The sequence below is a fragment of the Syngnathus floridae genome, chromosome 5 (assembly GCF_059516105.1).
Source record: "Syngnathus floridae isolate MCC-2025c chromosome 5, RoL_Sflo_1.0, whole genome shotgun sequence".
Lineage (NCBI taxonomy): Eukaryota > Metazoa > Chordata > Actinopteri > Syngnathiformes > Syngnathidae > Syngnathus > Syngnathus floridae.
The window spans coordinates 16181033-16207628 of record NC_142417.1 but is presented as its reverse complement, the minus strand read 5'-3'; the positions used below and the strand labels follow the sequence as shown (position 1 = coordinate 16207628).

The window sequence follows — 26596 nt, the reverse complement described above, 5'->3', positions numbered from 1 at the left end:
AAAACACAGTAAAGAGTCATGGCGATTGTTATTGTATGAATAAAGTTTTTGTTAGCACAGCTGTCTGAGCATTATTTTACATCATAATCTGGTGATGAAGCGTCACATTGTGTTCTTGCTCTTGCTCCTTGAGCTGATATGAATATATTGAGGCTCGCAGTAGTCAGGGTTAGCCTCAAATTGTTCGTTTCCGGCCTCATCTGCTAGCCCCCAACCATGCATGCGTGAGCACGACATCGCTGGAGCCTTTCGGCAAAGAATAAAACCACATTTGCAATATATTTTGCTTCTTTTTAACCTGAGCGATTATGTGACCCTGGATGTTTGAAAACATCGGTTACAGTCAGTTTTATGGGCGTAACAAGTTAGCGATCAATGATATCCAGAACAAAATACAGACAATCTGGAACAGTTTGCAGCTCTCAAACACATGCTAAACTTGAATAAAAACATTGTCCAATCCATGAGCTATTCACTGCTTGTAAAGTGTAACAAATATTTAGGCTCAAATACACACATGCAATTACAACAGCAGGACTATGTGTTTACAAAGCTCTGCAGTGCCATATGGTAGCAAGCTCAGTAGTATACATGCAACATAAACTGGCAGGTGAAGAGACAGGCTTTGATCACCAAGAGCCTTCATATTTCTACTTGCGTACCAACCTGCGTAAGACCAGCTCCACTGTCTTACCCCACGCTCAACAGCCCATATTTACTTGTTTCCCTAAAGCAGGCACATGAGCTCTGAGTTGGCTTTGAATTTGAAAAGCTTCTTATATTCTTATACAGTTTGTGAGTTCGTGTTGCGTGGTCATTAGCATTCACATTGGGGGTAGAGTGTTGCAGAGCTGCTGAGAGAGTGATTATGTGGTATTAGTTGGGCGGAGCAGCGTGGAAAGGGTCAGGCAGTAGACAGGCCGGAGAATCCGGAAAGGCTTGTCCACTACTTTGGGCGGTAAGTTCCAGCTGGAGGAGAGGCTCAAGGGTTTGTGAAGTTGGGCTTGTACACTTCTTGAAACCCTGGATAGTTCTCATTATGCACCATTGGTAAGGCCACTGGAGGGGATGAAGGAAGAGAATTTCTTCATTGGTATGAGAACTTATCAGTGTTCATGTTTAAGAGCGATTCACCTGCCCCTGCCTGGTGCATAGCAACAAGATAGCCGTTTAAATTTGTTTGTACTTTGCACATTTGTGTTTACTAAATCTACTGCAGATACAATTTCCTGTCGTTCTATCTGAAAATGGCATTTGTGTCTTGACCTGTCAAGTATTCCTATCAAACTGCTTTTAGTTAAAGACTACTTTGCACTCATTGTCCCTTCTTAAGAATTTTAAACTTTGGAAGCCATTTCCGCAATTTGGCTTGTATTTCCACTATAAGCTATGTAGGCTGTGGCTGTGTCTCAGGGACATACATATATGTACATCTAACTGCGATTGCAATCAACAAATACAAGTAACAATGTAAAGACCTGCTTGCCTATGATCTGTAACAAAGAAAAAATATCTCATCCGCTCTCAATTGTACCACTATTTTTAAAATGGCACGTTTTGTGATATGACTGTGGGTAGAAACATGTCAATTAACACACTAGATTTATATCTCGATTCTATGTGGACTTTATCGAATTTGGGAATCGCATTAACCCTGAAAAAGCGTTGTATAGAAAGTCTTGTTTTTTTAGAAAGGCATGTTTTTAGGCAGCCCAAGGGGTCATTAGTTACATTAATTTAGGCATGTTGTTGGGCACCCGAAGGGATTAGGGTTAGGGTTGCTCCACACACATCGAAGTTTGTTGACATTTTATTAAAAGAGAAGCAATACACAAATGACAATATCAGGCAGATTGAGAAAGTCATTTGCCATGTGAATTGGATGAAAGAGAGAATAAAGCAGCCACTTATTCTACTACTGTGTCTGTCCACACTCTTTGACTTGAGTGACTGTGAATGAGGTGCTTCTGCGAACAAAATTGATCCTGGCTTTCCGTAACACTGTAAGGTCACGGAAATTCATCGAATCATTAGCGCTAAGGTTTACGTGCTAGTCCCTTAGCTTCGTACGATCCTTATATCATCCATTTAGAATACTACTTGAAAATGTATTTATGATAATAAAATTGGGGTCCATGACCAAACCACGTTAGACAGAAAGTCGCGTAGGATCAAAGTGAGTAAAATCAAGATTTAGGTGTGCCAATACAGCACTACTATGGTGAGTACACCATTGGAAGGATACCAATATGTGGAATGGTACGGATTGATATTAAAACCACAAAGATGCATACTGTGCCAAATTCAGTTGAAAATGGAAATGGGCTTTCTCGTCACCCAGTTGGTAACCGAGCCGGTTGTGAAACCAGAGCACGGACCTTCTCCCCTGGCACACAAAATACTTCAATTAGTTAATGTTGGTGTGTTTTGTCAGCTTGAACCTGTGTTTATGCTTGGACATGCACTTTGGTCCTCTCTACAACTGCTAGAGGCATAGATGAGGGGAGGGGAGGCTAATTTGGAGAAAAAAGGGCGGGGGTGAAGGGGCTGTATTGTAGGACGGCAGTGAAAATAGGACTATCAGTTCCACTCAGATAACCCCTAGCTGTCATTGGACCTCAAGGCAAGCCGCGACCCCAGGGCTTGAACTCTGTGGTCATGTGACCAGGCAGTAAAGTGACCAGTGGTGTTACTTGGCTCCGGCTGTGGTCAGAGAGGAGCAGGCTGTCGAGGAAAGAGGTTGCTGGGGGAGAGAACAGAGGGGAAGGGGGAAAAAGCTATGAAGCAATTCTTCAGCAGACTCCATGTTTGAATGGGTTCCAGGCAACCTGGAAGAAGCATGAAATGGATACATGGGAAGGTAAGTGAGGCTATCATTGGTGGTTGATAATTTCTTGCAGAAGGCCAAAGATTTAAACCTAACCTATTCACATGTGAATGACATTTATACGCGAAAATAAGGAGTCTATTTTTTGGTGACCAGCACCGTTTTATTGCCAGCAAAATTCCACTGAAGGATTATGTAAAAGACCACAATGTGTTGCTTAAATGGCAACTTGTAAATGCAAATAGATCTTCTTGGCGTATTTAAAAAGTGACTCAGAAAATGTAATTAGTCATTTTGCTAACAGGTTATTTGACATATTTAGTCCGAATACGGTGATATGGAAAGATTTGATCTTTTTAGCGAGTTTATCCATGACTATCTTCAAGTAATTTGTGTGATTGTGAATTAGTGGGTATTCGATGTGGTTGTGATTTTAACATTCTGTTGTTTTGGATGCACGGCAGCGGGATTCCAGTCGGAAATCTTTGATGGCTGTTACTGTACTTGTAAAAAAAAAAAATTGCCATTAGGCTGAGTCTTCAGCCTCATTCTTCCTCATTTCAGGAATTTCACAGTCAAAGATTTTTTTACAGTAACGGTCTTGCATACAACCATTTTGACATTTTTATTTTCGATTGTGTTTATTGTTTGATTTAGCTATTTGAGTTGAATTGATCTGCTTATTTTTAATGAATGGATAAAATATTGAGTATTGACCAGACTTCCTATACAGAGAAACGAACCACCAGGGTCACTGTATATCACAAGAAATATGGAATGTAAAATAGCACAATCCACAAAAATGTTTTACTTTTCATCCATTTGTGATTTGTTTCATTTTAATCAAGTTAATTTCATATATCAATTATCAGCAAAACTAATCTAGTAAACAAATCCACTGTCTTCTTTTAATGTTGTCCTTCAAACTTCTGACGTAGCATGCATGTGGAGGAACCATTCTACTGTATTCGTCCCCTCCCCCATGTTAATCCTTCAGCCAGCAGCCATGTCAGTTGTGCTTCAGCTAAAACAGGGTTAATGCTACTTTTCAACACATCACATCACCTTTAAACCTTCTAGTGGACCTTGTTGGCTGAGAAGTAGTTAATTTCCCATGTTTAAGAATAAAAGTAAAACAAAACCAAAGACAGGAGAAAAAAGTATCATGGAAGCTTGTTTATATGATGCAGATACAGGCGACAGGAGTAGTGATAAGATTAATAGTAAGGGTGGGGGAGGTCAGTGACTCTGTTATACTCAACTATAAATAGCAGATGACAGAAGCTGTTCATTCACGCTACTTACTCATTTTCTTAATTTCACTGAAACTGATCCATCATTCAGGCCACTGCCCTGTCAAACCAAACCATCAAGTCAATCATGTTGCAGACCTTTGTCTTTCAAGGGTGTGTTATTTCAAGTGGACTCAACCCTTCCCCCAGTGCACAGGCGCGCACACACACTCGCACGTACGCACGCACACACACACACACACACACACACACACACACGCACTTGCTGATTAATTTCCAATATGCCAAATCACTTCAATCCCCCACATTTATGCAACACATGTTGGAGTCAATAACAGTAGTGGGAACATTGTTTTTGTGTCGGCACTGAGGTCGTTGAAAGGTCCCACTTACAACCGTGAAAATGGAGATACCGGGTCCAGATGCAATTCATGTAGTTTTTAATCAGTTACACTCACACCTATGTGCTGGATGACTAAACTCCAAATGAGATGTCTGAATTGTATGGTAGTGTGGGTATATTTATACTAGGGCTGTCAGTTTAATGTGTGAATTAGATTAATTAATTATACAGCAAATTACCGCAAGTAATCTGGAATGGCATGTGCAAGCATTTTAAATTTGGCCCAGTGAGTGACCTGTAGGCTGAAGGAGCACGTTGCTTCCTTCCTGCTTTTTGCCGCTTGCTGCTTTTTCTTCTACAGTAGCCTCAGACACACGGATAAAGACATTTGTAGTGTTTCTCATCAACAACAGGACAACAACAGGCATTGTCCACCAAAGTGTAGAAGTGAGCGAACATAAGCAAAATAATTAATTAACAGACCTCTATTAGCTGTGGTGTAAATTTAACAAAAGAATTTTGTTTCAGACAAAAAAAAAAAAAAGATAATACACACATTTTTACAAATTAACATGCACACACACACACAACTAACAACTCACCATTTTGGAACATGAAATAAAGAGAAAAGATTTAATCTTAAACACTAAGGCATTATAGGTGGAATATGGTCATTTATTCCCAGTCTTCTGGTGTGGTGACATCATTCACATTTGCTTTTATTGTTTTTTTTCTTGCCAAGTCTCGTTTTCAGCACAGTGCAATCTGAAGAAGTAGAGACATTTGCATTTTCAAGCTAAAACTATAATATTCAGTATTATGGTTGGTTGTACACTAAATAAGTGTTTGGAGTGGAGATTTTCAAAGTTCCAACAGGCTGTGTGAAACTGAGGTGCAACTAATGCAGGAGATCCCTGAATTTTAAATTGCTGTATACCATCAGTTTTATATTTGAGATATTTTAGTGTTTTTGTATTGCATTTTTGAATAATGCACCTGTCCTAATTAGTTTGCGGGTGTGCTTGACGTTTTTTTCTTTTTAATTTCATTTAACAAGCACACCCCACCAATCATAAAAAAAAAAAAAAAGTGGATTTCAAATCTTCTCTTCTTGGTGTACTGCACTGCAATCTTGGAATGCCCTAGAATTCAGAATTCTTTATTTGGGGACCTTTATCAGATATGAGAATAAAATGTGATTAATTAGATTAATTAATTGCACGTCCTGTAATTAATTCCATTATTTTTTTAATCACCTGACAGCACTCACTGCACTCACTGCTTTTATTTAAAATTAACGATTAATGATTTCTTTTGATAACAGAAGATGGCAAATGAACAACTGTTTTTATTTGATTTCTCATATATTTGCTTTTTTTTAAAGTTACATCGTTTTATCTCCACGTGGTTTCTAACAATACCACTACCAATGGAGTTCCAAAGTTTAATATTTACATTTTACACTAGACTTAATGGCAGAGCACTTTGTTTTAAATCGTTTTGTTTTTGTTTTCCATCCAAAAATCCTTTGCACTAGTTAGGTGGTACTTCACTGAAAATAATTTTAACAGCCTGTAAATTGTTGAGAAAATTTTGAGAACCAATGTATTAAAGGATTCAAAAGGAATCACAGCTGGGGTTATTTTAGGTTTTACACATTTTTATGCTATGTAAATATCATTTAGGCAGCTTTTTTGCCCCAAAACATGCATGGTCTTGCATGGTCAGGTTTGCATTAATGCATGTTTCGTTATTTTGAAATAAATGCATGTACTCTGTTCATTAGCAGCTTTTTTTTTTTTTATTAAATGTTGTTTAACAGTATTTTAACAAATGAAAAGTTTGAAGATGGATACAAGTTGGTTTGGCATATTACAATTGTAGGCATCCTCAGGCATTTGAGATTATACCAAATTTAGAGCAACATAATGTAGAAAACTTGAACTAATTAAACACCCTAAACACATTTAAAGCAGATGGAAAATTAATTTAAAAAAAAAAAATGCAAACTGTTGCATGCCGCTTGCGTTTACATATAATTAATATGGAGCTCTTGCCTGGTGTAGTATTACTTAATGCTAATCATTTAACCTTTAAGCTTGAGTGTATATTGTCAAGACGGCTCTGTCAACAGGTCACAATTGTTTCTTTGGAAGCACCCAATCTACAACTGCATGCACATAATTTAGAAGATTAACATCACAGTGTGGCTTGCCAGGAATTTGAGATCTTAGTCCCAGAGGGTCTTCAGATGCCTTCAACCTCTGTGAATGTGTTTGATGTGTGTTATGTACATACCAGTCATACTCAAAAAGTTTTCTACACCCCCGCCCTTCGTCGTCCTCAGGTTGTAGAGATAAGTAAAGGAGAAGAACAGACATGATATCTGGAAAATAGGAAACGAGTAGGCTTGGAAAGAGGGGGTGTGGCCCGAGCGGAAAAGTACAGCAGATTCCTGCAACCCTAACCCCCGCTCCCTGTGTCAGCTGAGCACGATTGTGATGGAAAGCACGAAACAAAACCTGAAGAGAGAAACCCCTTTAGCAGCAGGCCTTGTTGCTCTGCCAGCCCCTCAAAAGACTGCTTTACACTATGCAACTGGCCTTTGTGTGCTCATGGTGTGGACAATAGAGAGATTTGGCCACCATACTTGTGTGTTCTCAGCATGATGAAGCTTGGAAAGGCTTGGGGCTCCTGCATGCAAACTGCTTCGCATATGAGAGCAATGTTTCTTTTTCTTTCTTTCTTTCTTTCTTTCTTTCTTTCTTTCTTTCTTTCTTTCTTTCTTTCTTTCTTTCTTTCTTGCTTGCTTGCCTGCTTTCTTTCTTGCTTTCTTTCTTGCTTTCTTGCTTTCTTTCTATCTCCCACTGGTTTTAGATTCTTAGCCATGTTGCTCTTAACACACTTCACTGCTGAAATACCTAAAAGAAAAACGAAAACAGGCCAGTGACAACAACATAACAAGTGATGTATGTCTCATTTTGTCATCAGGCTTACAGAGACCATAAGCTGAAATGTTGTGAGCAGTGGAAAATGGTGCTGTTGATTTTTGTCTTTGACATCAACTGAAAATGCTCAATTTCCTTTTCCTGGTTTGTGTTAAAGTTTGGAATGAAACCCAGGTTGACCTCTGGGAAACAATGCTGCCTTTAATGGGTGTTAAGGGTGGTCTCTCTCTCTCTGTCTCTCTCTCTCTCTCTCTCTCTCTCTCTCTCTCTCTCTCTCTCTCTCTCTCTCTCTCTCTCTCGCTCCCACCCCCCCACCTCTTCCTTTCTGAAAGATGATTGTCACTGGCTTGATTCAGCATTTGATCATTGCCAAACTTGAAAGGAATGTAGTTGGTTGGACTGTGGTTTACATGCAACACAGGGTAGCTAAGGTCATGTGACAGATATCGTCCTTATTTTGATCTTACTATCTTGAATGTTCAGATCTCGATTGTAATACAATCTTCCTTATCTTTAATGTTCATATCTTGATTTTGATACAGAAAATGATATTGTACGCAGCCCTATTATAGTATATACGCATAGACATACATATGTACATTTACATACACATCTACAGTACATATACGTATACATGCATAAATACGCATACACATGTACATGCATATAATATACATATATATAGTATATCTATATATATGTATATCTACATATATATTTATAGATAGATAGATAGATAGATAGATAGATAGATAGATAGATAGATAGATAGATAGATAGATAGATAGATAGATAGATAGATAGATAGATAGATAGATAGATAGATAGATAGATAGATAGATAGATAGATAGATAGATAGATAGATAGATAGATAGATAGATAGATAGATAGATAGATAGATAGATAGATAGATAGATAGACACAAAATCAAACAACTGAATTAACTTCCTCTGAGATGTTTTAAAAATAATTGCAATAACATAAAAACAAACAAACAAACAAACATTAAATAAAAATAAATACCCTATAAATACCATGTGGCCTCTCAATTCAGGCACTACTTGGAGAAACTGAGTTACTTCTTGACCATTGAATCTGATCAAATGGCCATGACTTGAGGGGTCATTCAAGGGTTAGTCCCTGTTATTCATTCTGTATATTTTACCTTTGCTTCAGAGCGCCAATGTTTGCTGTTGTAGTTATGCAGATGACACAGCTGGGGCTAAACGAGGAAAAATCATCAAATTGTGTCTCCCCCCCCGAAATTGTGTTTATAATTTTATTCAATTTTTTTTTAAGTTCATTTTTTCAACAAAAATCTATTTACTGCAAAAAACTATGACATAAATTATGCATTATTGGACACTAAGGCAAAGGTATACAAATCATTATTAATATGAAAGACCATTTATTTACTTCAATTACAGGTATGAACTTACTAAATACTTTGACGTGCAGTTTGGTAAGTTTTCACAAGAACATAATTCTACCACACAGGCATATGCGCAGACAGTACTGGGGACACGTGCCCCACAGTTACATTAAGGCCGCGATTTAAGAGTGTAAAAAAATGAATACATTTGTAAAAAGCAGGTCTATTGATACATCTAATGTGAAAATGTACAACTTGAATACTTATATGCATAATTTTTGGTTGCAGAAAGAGAGTGTTAAATATTATTTTGATGTATGAGGCACTTTTCTCATTCTGATAATAAGGCAAGTTAGTGTACAAAAAGAGAACTAGTTTGTTCTGTAGCACATTGTGCAAAAATATTCAGAGAACTAGGTTATGATATCAATGTGTAGCGCTGAGTCGGTTTTGAAATAAAATCTGATGAAAAAAATCCCTTATTTGGAGACACATTCAATGAATATAGGTTACGATATCAATGTGTAACGCTGAGTTGGTTTTGAAATAAAATCTAATGAAAAAAATCCCTTATTTGGAGACATATTTAATGAATACAGGTTACTTTATGGTAAGGCCACCAAATATCCAAAATATCAATAAAACCAACAACACTTTTTTTTACATCATCCAGTTCTAACTCTTTCATCATTAACTTAATTCAAAAGTGTTTTTCCACCAGCACTGTTAATTAAAGTTAATTACCTACTGCAATGATATCATTTCCTTTCAAGTTTTGTTACAGACTTTTTGAAGTGTATTTCATTTAATAGCAATTCTTGCTAGGTGCCATATTTTTCAGCACTGTGAGAAAAGAGAAACCCCAACCCACAGACACAAACCATATCTGTAAACTTAAATTTGTACTTTTTGAAAGTAATCCAATTCAAATTCAAAATTTTCAGACTTTTTAAACTTTTCTTTACTTCCAGTACTGTACATTTTATTTTATTTTGGTATTTTCATGTGTTTTCTCCTCCATATGTTTCAGTGTAGTAGTTGTAATAATCCATTGCTCAGAAACTTTAAGGAAGTGAAGCCATTGAATAATTGTCATGAATATTTAACTGTCATCTTCTGAGAAGGAAAAGGAGGAGTCGTAGGACATGACACGCTGGGATCAAGTGTGTGAAGGTGTGAATCAGCCTGATTATATGGTGGCCATGCACTTGAAAGACAGGGTGATAAATTTGGCAAATAAGCTGGAGTGAAGGCCACGAGAGCTGTTGTGTTTTTTTTCCTCAGTGAAGAAAGTTGGGAATTTCACAAAGAGAGGTTAGTGAAAGATATGGTTTTAATGCAGTGGTTCTTAACCTAGGTTCGATCGAACCCTAGGGGTTCAGTGAGTCGGTCTCAGGGGTTCGACAGAGCACCCACTGAGGAGGTCCGAACAAACCTGTTTTATCGTGTAGCTTCTGATTTGCCAGTATGTAATTTGTTAAAGGTTCATGCATTGTGTTGGTTTTGTTCTTTGAACAAGGTGATGTTCATGCACAGCTCATTTTGTGCATTAGTAAAAAACATCTATGTCTTGAATTTAAAAAAAATAATTTTTCACTAATGAGGGGTTCGGTGAAGGCGGATATGAAACTAGTGGGGTTCGGTACCTCCAACAAGGTTAAGAACCACTGTTTTAATGTGTTTTCTGAATGAGCAAATGGGCTGACAAATGGCTGGCTGGCATTGGTGAGGATGCAATGGGTCATCTATGGGATCCTCATATCTTGAGTTGGAAGAGATTTCTAACATAAGTTCCCCTGAGAATAAAGAACATTTTTCACCTTCAATGCCGAATTCACCCTAATCTTGTGTTTTTCTACTTTACATTACAAATTGTTGTTCTTTGAGGTGCCCTAAGACAATTGTTGTAATTGACCAGTTTTTCAATTGTGTATTATACTGTCTATCGAGGACAACAGACGTTACCTTAAGCCACTTTTTATATTGAACACACTTAGAAGGATCAAGTTTCCTATATTCTATAGAGACCCAACAAATCCCTAGCTAGGAAAGCATTTTGGGAAAACTGAAATGGACATGTTTCAACTGAACCAGATGCTCATAAAGTATATTGAGCCAGAAATAGCACAAGAGAGAAAGTCAATGACTGGTGTTATATGCTCAAATTAAAGTGAGCGTAAAGCGAGCCCAACATTGGCACTTATGTGATAGAACTAAATTAAAAATGATGTCAGTGCTACAATTCCTCCCTGAAAAAAAACTCAGAAGCGATTTATTGGTATTTATTAACAGAGGGGTGGTACACCTACTGACGCCCACTTTTTGGTTGGAGCCTGCTTCATTTGACACATCAGCCTGACTACGTCATGGAAGGAAGAGATCACAATTTCCCCATTGGAAATCATTTTAAAGTCTATCGCTTAAAAGGTACAAAAACAGCTATAAATTGGCACCAAGATTTACATGGAAATGTCTATTTATGACTACTTCAACTGATCACAAGGATTAGCCTCTCCGTGGCTGATTTTAGAAAAACAAGCAGCCTCGCCAATGTGCCCTGCCACATTTTGGTAAGCCATAATAAGCTGCGGCTACACTCTACTCCAGGGGTGGGTAAATTTTTTGACTTGCGGGCCGAATTGGGTTCTAAATTTTGACCGGGGGGCTGAACCAGGAGCAGATGGACGTAGTGTTTGTATGAAGTAATATAAATGACACGTAAAGGTCATTGCATAAAAGGTTTTGTCCTTTAGTAGGTAGATGGATATTCGAAAAAAAGCTTTTTGAAAACAAATGCATTTATTAACAGCATTAAATAAAATATTTCACCAAAAAACTACTATCAGTGATTCTCATTAAATACGACAATGTTATTATGAATAACAATTTCCATCACTTCATGGCTGCAGGTCAGATTTATGAAAGATGTTTATTTATCTTATAAGGCGAAATCACATAAAACGGCAAACATTCTGACCAAATAAATCATCTTGAAGAATCAATGAAAGAATACATCTAAATAAAGTAATAAAGAAATCAAAACGGCAACACGGTGACGGATATCTGAAAATCAGAGCAGTGCTTAAACTCACAAACACTTGGTGACAGAGGTGAGGAAACGGGAAACACTTCCTTCAAGTCGGCCTTAAAACCTTTAAAAGTTAAGATTGGTCGCAAACAGGTGGTGTATCAATGTACCTGAGCATTCTGCATTGTTTGAAAATGAGAATGGTCGCTAGTTTCAATCAATATTTGTACAAATTATTTTCAAAATGCTTTTTTTTTTTTTTTTTTTTACAAAAAACTAGAGAAACTCCCCTTCATTCTCAGTGGGAACAGTGTTGTTGGTCTCCCTTTTTTTGCTAGTGCATCATGGTCTGGAGTCAAAATTGTTTTGGCATTTCTTAGGATAGAGCCGAGCGGTCCGTTAACCTAGATCTGTGACAGGGCTTTGTTGATGTTCACGTGGATGAACGTCTGCTCACACACGTCGGTCGAGCCAAATTGTCCTCTCTTTTTTTTTTTTTAAATACTCGGCACTCAGTGTCCGCCTTTCTTTTCCTGGGGCCACTCATTTTAATGGAAGGATACCAGGGGAAGGTTTGTGGGTGACTTTAGCGTAAAACTGTATCTGAAAGCTCAGCGCGCGAATTAAGAGAATGCTGACGTCACAGTCCTCACTCGAAATTCGGCATTGATAGAAATAGAGCGCGGAGTGCGCCGGGTCCGTACCACTGAGAACGTACACGCACTTGTGAGTGTGCGCCGAGCTTCCTGACACGGCTTCCGGGAGTAAATGCGCGGGCGGGCGTTTCCCCATCTACTGGAGAAACGCAGTCATTGCATGGAAAATGACCAATAAAACGTTTAATAATACAATTTATTCAGGTTTGGCAGGCCGGATTAAACGGCCCCGTGGGCCGGATGCGACCCGCGGGCCCATGTCTGCTCTAGTAATGTTTGGTGCAACATGTCTTTCTTGTATTCCTGAAATGACTGATTGAGTTTAGAGCTGCAAGAATTAAATGATTAAACTAATCAATTATCAAATTATAATTATATATATATATATATATTTGAACCGCCCGGTTCAAACTATCCATCCATCCATCCATCCATCCATCCATCCATCCATCCATCCATCCATCCATTTTCATTCCCGCTTGTCCCCACGGGTATCACGGGCGTGATGGAGCCTATCCCAGCAGTCATCGGGCAGTAGGCGGGGGACACCCTGAACCAGTTGCCAGGCAATCGTAGCACATTAAACTTGGGATGCTCAATTAATCGAATTTAATCAATCACAATTTTGGCTCCAGATGAAAAGTTCATATAATCTAGGGCAGACGATTATTTGGTGTTTTCGTTCTGAGACGTGCATGCACAACTCAACCGGGACGCCCCCACATGTGTGAGAGTGGAACTCCAGGCCATATTTAACAGGCAGTGTTGATCCTGAAGACGTTCAATGAACAAAAGTTTATCAACTTGTTCATATATTGGACAAATGTGAAGTGAATGTTATGCATTTTTACTCCGTGGACGTTTTTGTCAATGTGCTCATTTTGGGGCCATTGAATGGTTTTGAACGGATGGATGAATTTGAAAGGATGCCAGGTTTTCTCAGACTTCAAAATAAGACCTCGCTAAACACACTGTAAATGAGGCTTAAATAGGGGGTGAAAAGAATCTGGCAATCCCGGTCATGAAGATTCGCACGGCACGATGACGGACGCTCCATTTGATGAAAGCTCATGTCGCGCGACGACCCCCCGTGAGAGATAGGAGAGTTTTTATTTTTCATTATTCAATAAATACTGTTCTAAACATGTTCATTAAATCCCTTTCCAATTTCAGAAACATAACAGAGTAAATAATCGTGATTTCAATATCGAACAGAATAATCGTGATTATGATTTTAACCATAATCGAGCAGCCCTACGTTAAACCTTATGCACAAAACATTTCCATTAGTTGGATTTGCGTGTGCGTGCGTGTGTGTGTGTAAGTGTGTTTTGTCATGTGTTTTGCAAATTGCGATCGTCTGTAATCGTCTCTACCACACTTGCAATTGTAAATGAGGATGGACTTGTTGATATGGCTAGCTAACCTGAACTATTATCTAAAGTCTAGATTTGCAGGTGCATACTTGGTAAAAAATGTGACTGACCTGTGGCTCTATATTACGTTAATTAACTGCTAACATGACAAGCTAATGTTACCTAATATTTAAAGTCTACCTTAGCAGATGTACATGCATAATAACTTACTGGCCATGACTCTGTTCGTATGTTGAAAAGTAAAACAAAGGCTGCTGTTGGCACTTTTGACAACTTTCGTTGATTGGGTTAAAGCTCATCAAGGTCCCCGTGAGCACCAAGGTAGCCACACTGTACACATACCCTTCTTGCACAACTGGCCAAGGGCTGTCACACGACTAACAAAACATCCTTCCCATGCAGTTAGATGAAACAGTATTGCCCACTGTTAGTTTTAAATACCGTATTTGCCGGTGTATAAGTCGACTCGGTGTATAAGTCGACCCCCTAAAATTCGACGGAAATTTACGATTTTATGATATATCCTTTGTATAAGTCGAGCTCAATTGTTGCATTATATTAAACTTCAAAATTCAATCACAAATATGCGAAATTTATTGACAAAATGTGTTCAAATTCCGGGAGGCCGTGCGCATGCGCAGTGGCCGGAAATAGCTCCAGCCGAGCGGATCGGCTGTTTATAAGCACCGCAGAGGAGATCGCGGAGCCTCATTCGACTTCCAGCGGCCGGCGAGCTCGCGCACGCCACCCGGCACCACCGGGAAGCCGGAAATAGCTCCAAGCCGAGCGGATCGGCACTTTATAAGCACCGCGGAGGAGATCGCGGAGCCTCATTCGACTTCCAGCGGCCAGCGCACTCGCGCACGCCGCCCGGCACCACCGGGAGGCCGTGCGCACGCGCCAAGTGGCCGGAAATAGCTCCCGCCGAGCGGATCGGCTCTTTATAAGCACCGCGGAGGAGATCGCAGAGCCTCATTCGACTTCCAGCAGCCGGCGAGCTCGCGCACGCCGCCCGACACATCCGGGAGGCCGTGCGCACGCGCCAAGTGGCCGGGAATCGCTCCCGCCAAGCGGATCGGCTGTTTATAAGCACCGCGGAGGAGATCGCGGAGCCTCATTCGACTTCCAGCAGCCGGCGAGCTCACGCACGCCGCCCGGCACAGCCGGGAGGCCGTGCGCACGCACCGGGTGGCCGAAAATAGCTCCGGCCAGCGGATCGGCACCATAAGCACCGCGGATGAAATCGCGGAGCCTCATTCGACTTCCAGCGGGCCGTGCACTCGCGCACGCCGCCCGGTTCAAATTTTCTAAGTGCCAACGGCTCTTGCGCCACAAAGAGTCCGCCTCGGCTGGTTCCCCGTGTCGGCCAGAACAAGTGAAAATTCGGCCTCTTCCCCTGGAAGTCCGGCCAAGTTTGGCGAATTTTCTAAGTGCCAACGACTCAACCGCCGTAAAGTGGCCGCCTCGGCTGGTTCCCCATGTCGGCCACCACAAGTGAAAATTCGGCCTCTTCCCCTGGAAGTCTGGCCAAGTTTGGCAAATATTTTCAAAGTGCGAACGACTCAACCGCCGTAAAGTGTCCGGCTCGGCTGGTTCCCCGTGTCGGCCACCACAAGTGAAAATTCGGCCTCTTCCCCTGGAAGTCCGGCCAAGTTTGGCGAATATTTTCTAAGTGCCAACGACTCAACCGCCGTAAAGTGTCCGCCTCGGCTGGTTCCTCCGGTCGGCCAGAACAAGTGAAAATTCGGCCTCTTCCCCTGGAAGTCTGGCCAAGTTTGGCGAATATTTTCTAAGTGCCAACGACATTCATTTAGACATGGCGATTGAATGTTTACGTATCGGTAGTTATTGTCGTTGCTTGACGCGCGATGAATCGCACATTCGCTCAATACCCAGTACTTCCCCCTAGCAGTCATCGTCGCTGCCTGGCTTTCGATGTCCGTTATTGAGGTGAGAATATTTGAAATTGTTGCTGAGGATGCGTGTTAATGCGACGAACGCTTTATAATGATTCAGTTTCTCGCTGTTTGATGAGCCTGACGGACGCACACCCACGCACAATGAGATGCATGACGGCCTTGGTTACCATCACATTTGAAGCGATGAATACGAAGTTAAATTTTATGACTCGGTGTATAAGTCGAGGTCGATTTTTTTCGGTCGAATTTGGATCGAAAAAGGTCGACCAATACACCGGCAAACACGGTAGTTATAGTGATATTAAGTTGGACACATCTACATATTTATATGTACTACAGTGATCCCTCGTTTATCATGGGAGATGTGTTCCAGAACCACCCATGAAAAATTGAAATCCGCGAAGTAGAAACGATATAACTTAGAATAATTTAGTATACCGTATTGGCCCGAATAAAAGACGATGTTTTTTGCATTGAAATAAGACGGGGGTCGTCTTACATTCGGGGTCTAGACATTATACCCATTCTCTTGTGCACAGCAGTGAGTTAAAGGTTGCTGATATCAACTGAGTATGTTGCTGTGATCGTGTGCGTCTTTAACACAAAATGAGTATATACATTTCATTGTCACTACTGTCTACTATTGTGCCATTTGTCTGATCGTGGTTTGTTTTGTGTGTGCACCGTATGATTGATAGTTTCGGCTTGCTCCTTTAAGTTTGCCTAGCATCGTACGAGTAGCCGTTACACTGCGGCACGGCGACTAACAGTCGCCAGCAAATGTATTTTGTTTTGACTTATGTTTGGCGTGTTGCCGAGAGTATTTCATTTATGGTTATTTAGTATAGCGGAACCGTTACTTGGAGTTAATTATGTAATGTGCACCGTCATGTTGTGTGACATCAGAAGTTGAGCGTTGACTATTTCTGTCTGTTGCAGAACCACACACACCCTCCACACACACACCACACACACGCACGCAGGCACGCACGCACGCACGCACGCACACACACACACACACCACACACACTCCACACACCCTTCACACGCTTCATACAATAATCGCACACACAAGAATCACATTAACACTCCCAAAGACTCACCCATGTACTACACTACACACACCTGCTCTCACATCCTTACGACCAAACGTGTGCCTGTACCCCTTTGCCAGTTTGCCTGTATGCCCCTATGAGCCACAGTGCCTGTTACTTTTTTGCCAATAATTCAGTAAAGCAATCAAAACTGAACCACGTCTTCACTCCTGTGTTCTGATTGACACCCGGGGGCGAAAAGAGCATAACCATCCGACTTATGGCTCAGGCTCCCCAATAATAGCGGCGGCTGTTTGCATTATTTTATTGCAATGATTTTCCTTATTCAGATTTGTTTCAAGACTACAGTTACAGTTAGACTTCACTTTGATGGTTAATGCAGTTATTGCAATTTTGTTGTTTTATCACAGTATTTATTTACATTTCAAAAACCAGAAGCCATTCATTTACAAATGTGATTGCACTTTAGTTTACATATTTAAATGTTCAGATATTAAGATGTGATAGACAGTTTTTGAATGATTTGAATGAGGCAAAATAAATAATATTTTTCTCGAATATATGGTTATAATCATTTGTTTCAGATTTAATCATTTTCTGTATAAAAATTAAATTTGGTGTTCAAAAAGTTTTTTTCTAAACTTGAGTCTTGAAAAAGAGGGGGTCGTCTTTTAATCAGAGTCGTCTTATATTCGGGCCAATATGGTAATATGGAAATTTAAACATAATTGTAGTGATATTTCCAACACATGGTGTTTCTTATAGGCCGCTAGAGGGCATGGATGTTTTGCAAGTCAATTAAGAGTGGTTTCACTTGCCAAGCAATGCAATGGGTTTAACTTCAGAATTACCACACTCTACTCACCCAGGGACATCATGCATAGCGAAACCAAAGTGAGTCACAGTTATGCATAAATCTCCTGTTGAACTGTGGTTCTATAAACAATACTAAGGCTTTGTAAACCCTCCCCAATACGCGACATAAACCTTTCCCATTCCCTTAATAACAATTCCCACACTGATCTGTGCATGGATTGTACATTTACAGTAAATAAAAGCACAAACACGTAAAAATATTATGTGTCCCGACTTCTTCTGCACCAGTTGGTCCTCTTCCCTCGCACGTGGCCGGTGGCCGGTCTCCTGTCCCTCATGCGCTCCTCTCAGTGACGTCTGCAGTGACATACATTGCTCAGAAGCACGCTCCGCGCTATCAGCGCTCATTGCCACTGTCCCGACTCCTTCTGCATGTCAGTGCTTTGACTTCAAGCGCAGCTAGCTGCTGCGCTTCCGGTGCTTGTATTTAAACGCCGTTCTCCCGGCACTTATAAACCCGCAATAATAACGAATCTGCATCAGGTGAAGGGCATAGTGGCGAGGGATCATTGTATCCAGAAATTATATTTAGTATATATTATGCAGCGTTGCAACGCATATGTCATTATGTGCTTCAGTATTTTTCAATGAGTATTTTAAGACAGAGACACCCGATAATCGTAATACTGCCCAACCCTAGTCAACACTAGTCGTCACCACAATCTGAAGCTCTTCACCGTCAACCCCAAGCTGCCACTTCTAAGTTATGAATTAGACAATTTTATACCCTTATTTTTACTCCATACTGTGGCTCATTTGGTTTAAATTCAATGGGTTTTTTTTTGGGTTTTTTTGGTTTTAGTCATGGTTTTTTAATAGTCATAGTGTTTAGTCAGTTAGATGATGTAGGACTAGTGTAGGGCCAAGTCCAGGGCAATGTGGGACAATGGGTGGGAAGGATGCAGCAGAAGAGCAAGAATAGCACTTGTTGCGAGCACATACTGAACGGGAGATGATGAATGATCAAACACTCGTAATAAGTCCTAGTCTGGAAACTGTTGGGAAAATATTGATGATTCCATGACTGTATGAGCAGCTCTACTATTTCCCAATACAAAAATATATAATTGTTACCCTAACAACCTTGTATTTGTCTTTTTAAGATGCTTTGAAGCACAGCTACAGTTTCTGTGAGAGCAAACCATGATATGACATCTGTACTTGATCTTGATTGGCTCAAAAAACCCTGTTTATTATTAGTCATCAATGTACATCACATGAATGTCTCAGAGTTTCCGTCAAAAAAAAAAAAAATCATGACTTTGTTCCAAATTAATGCGTCATTAAACTAGACAAGCAACGATGGCAACCTGACAAGTGAAGTATTATGAGGAGAGAAATGAGCAAATTTAAAACAATGAGTACTTTAATTGTTTACTTTATTTGGTGAAGACTGGGCCACCGCTGAACAATTGTGAGAAAAATGAATAAACAGAAGTACAGAGGTGGGATTTAATCACATATTTGCAAGTAACAAGTCAGTCTCAAGTCGTAATCTGCAAGTCTCAAGCAAGTCCCAAGTCGAGTCGCCACCAAATTTCAAGCAAGTCAAGTCATTATTTGGTTCAAGCAAGTCGTAAATCAAGCCGTGAAATCTTGCTCAGCACGACTAATGTTGGAGCGATTAAAAAAAATATATACTATCTATATCTATATATATATCTCTTATTAATTTATCGAACACTTACATCTCTCAAAATTAAATGAAAATCAACTCATAAAATTAATGGCTACACTAACATTATTTAAAAGTATGCATGTTATTTTCCATAGTAACATTTTTGAGAGCCACACTTAATCTGATGAGAAATACTGAAAAATGTTGCAAACGTAGGCGTAAACATGTATAACCATCATAATTAAAAAATACATATCTTGGTTCTGCTGCCACTCTGTTACCCAAATGTAATTAGTGTGTGTAAATGGGTGAACAAAAGGCATTAAATCTGTGGACTTTTGTTCGTCACTTTTTAAAATCAAGTGAAGTTAACATGCATTTAGGGGCACTTCCACATCAAACATAAGCAGAAAAGCACCATATATTTAGACTATTTTATTTAATATTTACCCCCGATTATAGCACTACATTATAATCTATTTGTCGACGTGTTTGCATTAATAATGATTGCTGTTTTAAATGGTATTGTTTGAGAATACAGTTTCCGTGTTGTCTAATCTATGGCTTTATTAACTTCTCAATTAAAGGCAGAATTGACATTAAGTATTTGACCGGTGATTGGTGAGATAAACTGTTTAGCTAACCTGTCCAGCATGAGTTCATAGCACTATCTCAGCTGCATCAGACAGATGAAATGAAACTTTGGAGATGTTGCTCTCATCTTAGCTCCACTTCACACTAAAAAGTGATGGTGATGCCAGGTTTGTGGTACAAATGGTTTGTCTCTATCACAGAAAAACTCGACAATCTGGGACTTGCAGGCATTTTTAGATTTCAATGGGTCACGCCTCTGTGATGGCCACATGCATTTTCACTGATTACGCAGGTGAGTGTCTCAGACGCCTTGACGATAGAATCCGCGCAATTTCAAAGTGTGTAAGTAATGCGTGTATGTAATTGACTAAAGTGTAAACGGCAGAATATGCCACTAACTTGGGTAAGTTACCGTATTCGCCGCACCATAAGATGCTTCGGGTTAAAAGGCGCAGACTCAATTGCACATTATTAATTTATATTATTATGCAAATCATTCAAAGTCCCCATCTTCTCTATCCAAATTAAACAGTTGGGCGAGTTCGCCATTAAACATGAAAAGTTCACTCTTGTCATCGTCTTGTCGTTGTCATGATATTTTTTCGCAATGATCCTGGCTTTCCAGAAAACTTGAGTTGTGCCTCGTAAACATGTCTCTTTGACGATGCCATTTTAGAGGGTCCTAATGCGGTTTGCTTTGCACAAACCGAGGTACATACCCTCCATATTACGTACAGTCCTCTGGTTGGTTTTCTGTCCGATCTACATAAAACGAAATGTCCTCTGATTGTTTCATCGGGTCTACATATTACGCCAGTATATTACGTCTTTGTGTGGCGACAGCCATACAAAACAACTTTACAGATTTTGGAATTTGGTCCACAAAATAGGTGCACCTTATTAAAAGGCGCAACTTCATTTTTTGAGAAAATTAAAGAAAATTAAGTGTGCCTTATGGTGCAGAAAATACGTCAAGTCATTTGTACCACAAGAGCCATAAAAATGGCAACTCGAGTCTCAATCAACTCAAGTCACATGACTCGATCCCCCTATCGCTGCAGAACTGGCATATAGCATTGACTCCGTAATACAATTAAAACTCGCAGAGGAAAATGATGAGCTCAACGCAAAGAAAACAACAAATAGGCGATGAGAATGCGAAGAAATTAACATATATGAACTGAACATTTCCCTTTTAATGTAGAAAGATCCCCTGCAACAATTCCATGCTGCTGTCAACAAAGACCCTAACCGTGACAGAGGATGGTTCACTATCTGGCTTATACACCTCGACTGACTGATTCAACAGCACATTAGAATAGCAGCCTGAAATTCCAAACATAATGGTGTCGTTTGGTTATTGGCGCGCCAAATACAGAGTGCCGGTGCGCGCCGTAGCAGCTCCAAATGGGGACATGCTGTGTCAGAACACAGTGCATGTGCATGGATGTGTGAATGTGAGACTTTGTAAATCACTATGTGCACCGTGGTGTCGATAAAAGCACTATATCAGTGCACTTTATTTGCCATTTACCATCCCTACTCTGTAAAATACATCAATAAAAGCATGATACGCTGACAGCCCCTCAAAGATTCAAGAAAGAGTGAGGCCACAAAAGGTGAACTGCAATATAGTGGGGGAACAATGTATTCAGCTCCCTTTTCACTTTGCTGTCTCTTTGTATGTCTGCATGTGCGTCATCTGGTTGGCTATGTGTTGCAGCAGTATGCAAGTTGGTTCCCCCTTGAAGAATCATAATGAGTGTAATGAATGAAATAAAAAAAATTGACACCATTACAGAGTGTGATGCAGAAATTACAGTCGTCCTGCAATTCAATCAACTCACCTGCTGCACTGTGATGATAATTAGCAATATTCATGTTATAGCAGCTTTCAGGATGTGCTCCTCGAGAAATCTGTTTTTTGTTGGCTGCATTATGTAGCATGACGATAAATGGGGTGGGGGGGATTAAGAAAAGCTTTTTGACAGCTTCCCCAAACTGCTGTCGTAACATTTTCAGACCACCTGAGTCTATAAGTTTCTTCAGCAGACTGCAGTCTCTAATGTGTTTCTCTTTAATCCACTCTTAATTCTCTGCTGCACCAAATATCAGCTTCAAAGCCATGCCATCTTAATGGCTGAATGTTTCACCGCTGTACACATGTACCAGCAAAATACCACGAAATAATATGCGGATAAACAATGTTTACTTCATGCCTGGCTATTTAATTTCTGAGGTTGTTGCATGTTCATGTGATAATCATGGCTGTTGTTTGGAGCAAAGAAAGGTGAAGCTGCAAAGTGTCAACAAATCTTCATCAAAGCTCCTGAGTAAAATATGCACAACGTGCTTTATGTCCCTGTGCTGATTACACCCCCACTTTTACAAAATGAGAGTTGTAGCTTAACATCCCACAAGATTAGCCAGCGCCCAGCGAGCACTTAAGCCCCAACCACCCCCAAAATCCTAATTAAAAACTTCTGCCTGGAAGGTTTTTGCACCCACATTTTTCTACGTCAAATATTTGGGGCAGCAAAGTCCTCAACGTAGAGAGTGACTATGTTTTTTCTGTATTTTCATTGAACCTCTGCAGATGATCCAGCTGAGCAACGTACTTGCCTTATCTGTGGAGATCGAGCCACAGGCCTGCACTATGGCATCATCTCCTGTGAAGGCTGCAAGGGTTTCTTCAAGCGTAGCATTTGCAACAAGCGCGTATACCGATGCAGCAGGGACAAGAACTGTGAGATGTCACGCAAGCAACGGAACCGCTGCCAGTATTGCCGCCTACTCAAGTGTCTGCAAATGGGGATGAACCGCAAAGGTAAACTATATGCTGCCAATTTTTGCTAATATTCAAGGCTCAATATCAGCTGTCTAATACAAATACAGTACAATGCATAAAATGAAAACAAACAATTCTTATTCTTGCGATGTCAACCCAGCTCAGGGATCAGCCACGTTCCTGTTTGGGAGCGCAGAGCATTGACCACTGAGCTAAGCAACTGGTCAGTCAACCCATATTAGAACCCTACATGTTCAAGCCTGGCTTTAACAGTCACCAGTGTTTCCAGATCTCATTTTGTGAAGTTGCTTTTTTTTTCTTCATTGGTGATTCATGCCTTGATAATCCGATTATCTGATCAAGCAGAATGATTATTCCCACCGACAGGCCCTGTTCATACAATTTTGCATATGAATATATAGGAGCGCGGAGAGGGAGGTTCCTGGTACTTAAACATTTCTGCATTGATTAAGACGTACGAAAGGAATGTGCTTGGAATCATGCATATTCACAGATAAATGAATCTGCTTTTTTTTTTTTACACGTTTTTTGGCGGATTCGGCTGTACGCCATATTTGTGGATAAAATCTTTGAAGAAGAAGAAGAAGAAGAAGAAGAAGAAGAAGAAGAAGAAGAAGAAGAAGAAGAAGAAGAAGAAGAAGAAGAATGCCTTTCCTGTCAATGTACAACTGGTATACAACAAAATTAGGATATTTCACCAGTGGGAGGCTGCTGCCATGCAAGGTGCTGCCTTTGAATATGAGGCCCCTGGAATCTTCTTGTTTGTTGAAACTCTTTCAAGAACTGTCCACTTGCCTCGATTCAACATTTGCAGATTACCATAACCTGGATGATTCATAATATACACAGACGTTTACTGTAGATAACAATACCATTTTCCCTCGTACATACAGTACGTACTGTGCATGCCTGATGGAAAACATTATTGCTGCCATTTGTTGAAGAAAGAATACAAACACAAGTAACTAAATAGCTTGGTGACTGGATCTTTCCGAAATGCATGTAAATAATCCATCAAGGTTCTAGAAGAAAGAAGCGTTGGAGATTATTCTGGAGCTTCTTTACAAATCTCACAAGCTTTCAATTTAATGACTCAATGATCTCAAGACGAACAATGCATTCTGGAGCAAAATATGCTTCCCAGTGATAGAACGTTTGGCCTCCACTAAAAGGGTTCCGCAACAGAATTAGGACACCCGACAGACTAAACATTCAAGAATAGCAATGAACAAAGCATTGCCAACTAAAATGGCCTATTAGCAACCGCATGAGCCCCGTCTGCACCCTTCAATCTTGAGACAAGTGGAGCAGTTTACTTACAAAGAGAACAAAATATGATGTGGGCAGAAGGCAGTTTCAAAAAAATTACCGTAATTTCCGGACTATAAATCGCAGTGTTTTTCATAGTTTGGGTGGGGGGGCGACTTATACTCAGGAGCGACTTATATATGTTTTTTTTCACAAATTTTTACTTGATCATTAAGACATCACTTATAAGTATAGTTGACCACTTCCCATGTTATTTTTAGTATAGTTGATCACTTAACATGCTTTTATATCTTTATCTTGAACATATTCAAAACATAAAAAATAGAGAAAACATCAAATAAAGCAATTAACACTTTAAAGCACCATATCCAAGTCCATTGTCTCTTTGCTCCTCTTATATTTATTATTATTATTTATTATTATTTGTTTATTTATCATTTATTCAACACTCTTATTTATTCATTGTTTATGCCTTCTTGGGTTTTTTTGTGTTGCTTGTATGCATATGTGTACTATCTCACCGAGGGATAGTGGGAACGTAATTTCAATCTCTTTGTGTGTCTTGGTATATGAAAAAAAAAATCAACAATAAAGCAGACTTTGTCTTTGATAAAACAACCAAATAAACAAAACAAAAAACTACATCTGAAAAAAATTATATTTTCAGACGAAACTGGATGAGGGCGCTTTAAATTTCACCGTTGGCCGTGACTCATCAACTGGGTGGGCTTAAGAAAAATGGCACCAAAAAGAAAGTCATATTTAGCAAGTTACAAACTTCAAGTTGTAAAATATGCAGCTGAAAACAGTAATCGAGCAGCAGAAAGAAAGTTTAGAGAACCGTGATGTATCAATGGATTACTATTTCAAGTGACGTCAGTGGCACCGCGCGGCGCGACCCACGTAAGGACTACCGGCATCATTAGCGGTGATCATTTCTGAGTGACACGGAGGACAAAGAGTTTAAAGGAATTAAGGATTTGGAGTGACATAAAAGGTTTGAAAAACTATTAGGGCTTTTACGCACGCCCGGTCCTACTCTACTGAGTCGGGGGCCGGCGCTCGGTCGAGTGGCTGTCCGCGAACGGTGTGTGGGGCGCATACATGGCCATTACGCACGCATAGCTTAATATAAATATAAACAGAATAATTGTATTCTTCTAATTACCAGTACCAACTATTTAAAATAAATAATTTAGTGCATTTTACAATGGAAGAAAATTGAGCAGGTTTAAGTTATCGTAGGTGTGGCTCTCTGACACAACTCAGGTTTTTCATGTGGCCCCTTGTAAATATTAATTGCCCACCCCTGATTTAGACTCACATCCACACCATCACTGAGAAGGAACTGAACCCACGCTGCCTCCACCAAAGTCGACTACACCATGAGTGGAATAATATGAGTGATACCGTAATTTCCGGACTATAAGTCGCGTTTTTTTTCATAGTTTGGGTGGGGGGGCGACTTATATATGTTTTTTTTTCACAAATTTTTACTTGATCATTAAGACATCACTTAAAAGTATAGTTGACCACTTCCCATGTTATTTTTAGTATAGTTGATCACTTAACATGCTTTTATATCTTTATCTTGAACATATTCAAAACATAAAAAATAGAGAAAACATCAAATAAAGCAATTAACACTTTAAAGCACCATATCCAAGTCCACTGTCTGTTTGCTCCTCTTATATTTATTATTATTATTTATTATTATTTGTTTATTTATCATTTATTCAACACTCTTATTTATTCATTGTTTATGCCTTCTTGGTTTTTTTTGTGTTGCTTGTATGGATATGTGTACTATCTCACCGAGGGATAGTGGGAACGTAATTTCAATCTCTTTGTGTCTTGGTATATGAAAAAAAAAAATCGACAATAAAGCAGACTTTGTCTTTGATAAAACAACCAAATAAACAAAACAAAAAACTACATTTAAAAAAATATATATTTTCAGACGAAACTGCATATTTTGCAAGTTACAAACTTCAAGTTGTAAAATATGCAGCTGAAAACAGTAATCGAGCAGCAGAAAGAACGTTTGGAGAACCTTGATGTACCAATGGATTACTATTTCAAGTGACGTCAGTGGCACCGCGCGGCGCGACCCACGTAAGGACTACCGGCATCATTAGCGGTGATCATTTCTAAGTGACACGGAGGACAAAGAGTTTAAAGGAATTAAGGATTTGGAGTGACATAGAAGGTTTGAAAAACTATTATGGCTTTTACGCACGCCCGGTCCTACTCAACTGAGTCGGGGGCCGGCGCTCGGCCGAGTGGCTGTCCGCGAACGGTGCATGGGGCTCGGACATGGCCATTACGCACGCCCTATCCTCTGCCATGGAGCTCTCGTGTCTGGAAGTCCACGCCGCCACACGCTTGGAAGTTTGTTTTGTGGAATAAAGAGCCGTTTACCAAACCCACGTCTATCCTTGTACTTTGTTAACGCTACAATATAGTTATATACTAGATCTGTGGAATAAAGACGAGGCTGACGTCAGGGCGCACGCGCGGCGATGTTGACAAAGGACGAGGAATTTGATCGATAGATTTAATGGATTTAAAGTGCACGGATGGTTTGATAATATTATTGCTTATATTATAGTTATTTGAAATATAGTTTATCTATCGTTATATGAGCCTGTG

The 26596-nt window shown here is 39.8% G+C and overlaps 1 protein-coding gene across 4 annotated transcripts in view; it reads left to right on the top strand.

Moving 5' to 3' along the window:
- Positions 1-26596, top strand: part of nr6a1a (nuclear receptor subfamily 6, group A, member 1a) — a 125651-nt gene that overhangs the window by 84435 nt on the left and 14620 nt on the right. For 2 of the 4 annotated variants that reach the window (XM_088376087.1, XM_088376086.1), the window contains one exon: positions 22463-22693. In XM_088376087.1, coding sequence (XP_088232213.1) covers positions 22463-22693 — 231 coding nt within the window. Of the gene's footprint in view, positions 1-2603; positions 2861-22462; positions 22694-25351; positions 26060-26596 lie in introns of those variants that run through there. The other 2 variants (XM_088376088.1, XM_088376089.1) reach the window with 2 other exon arrangements.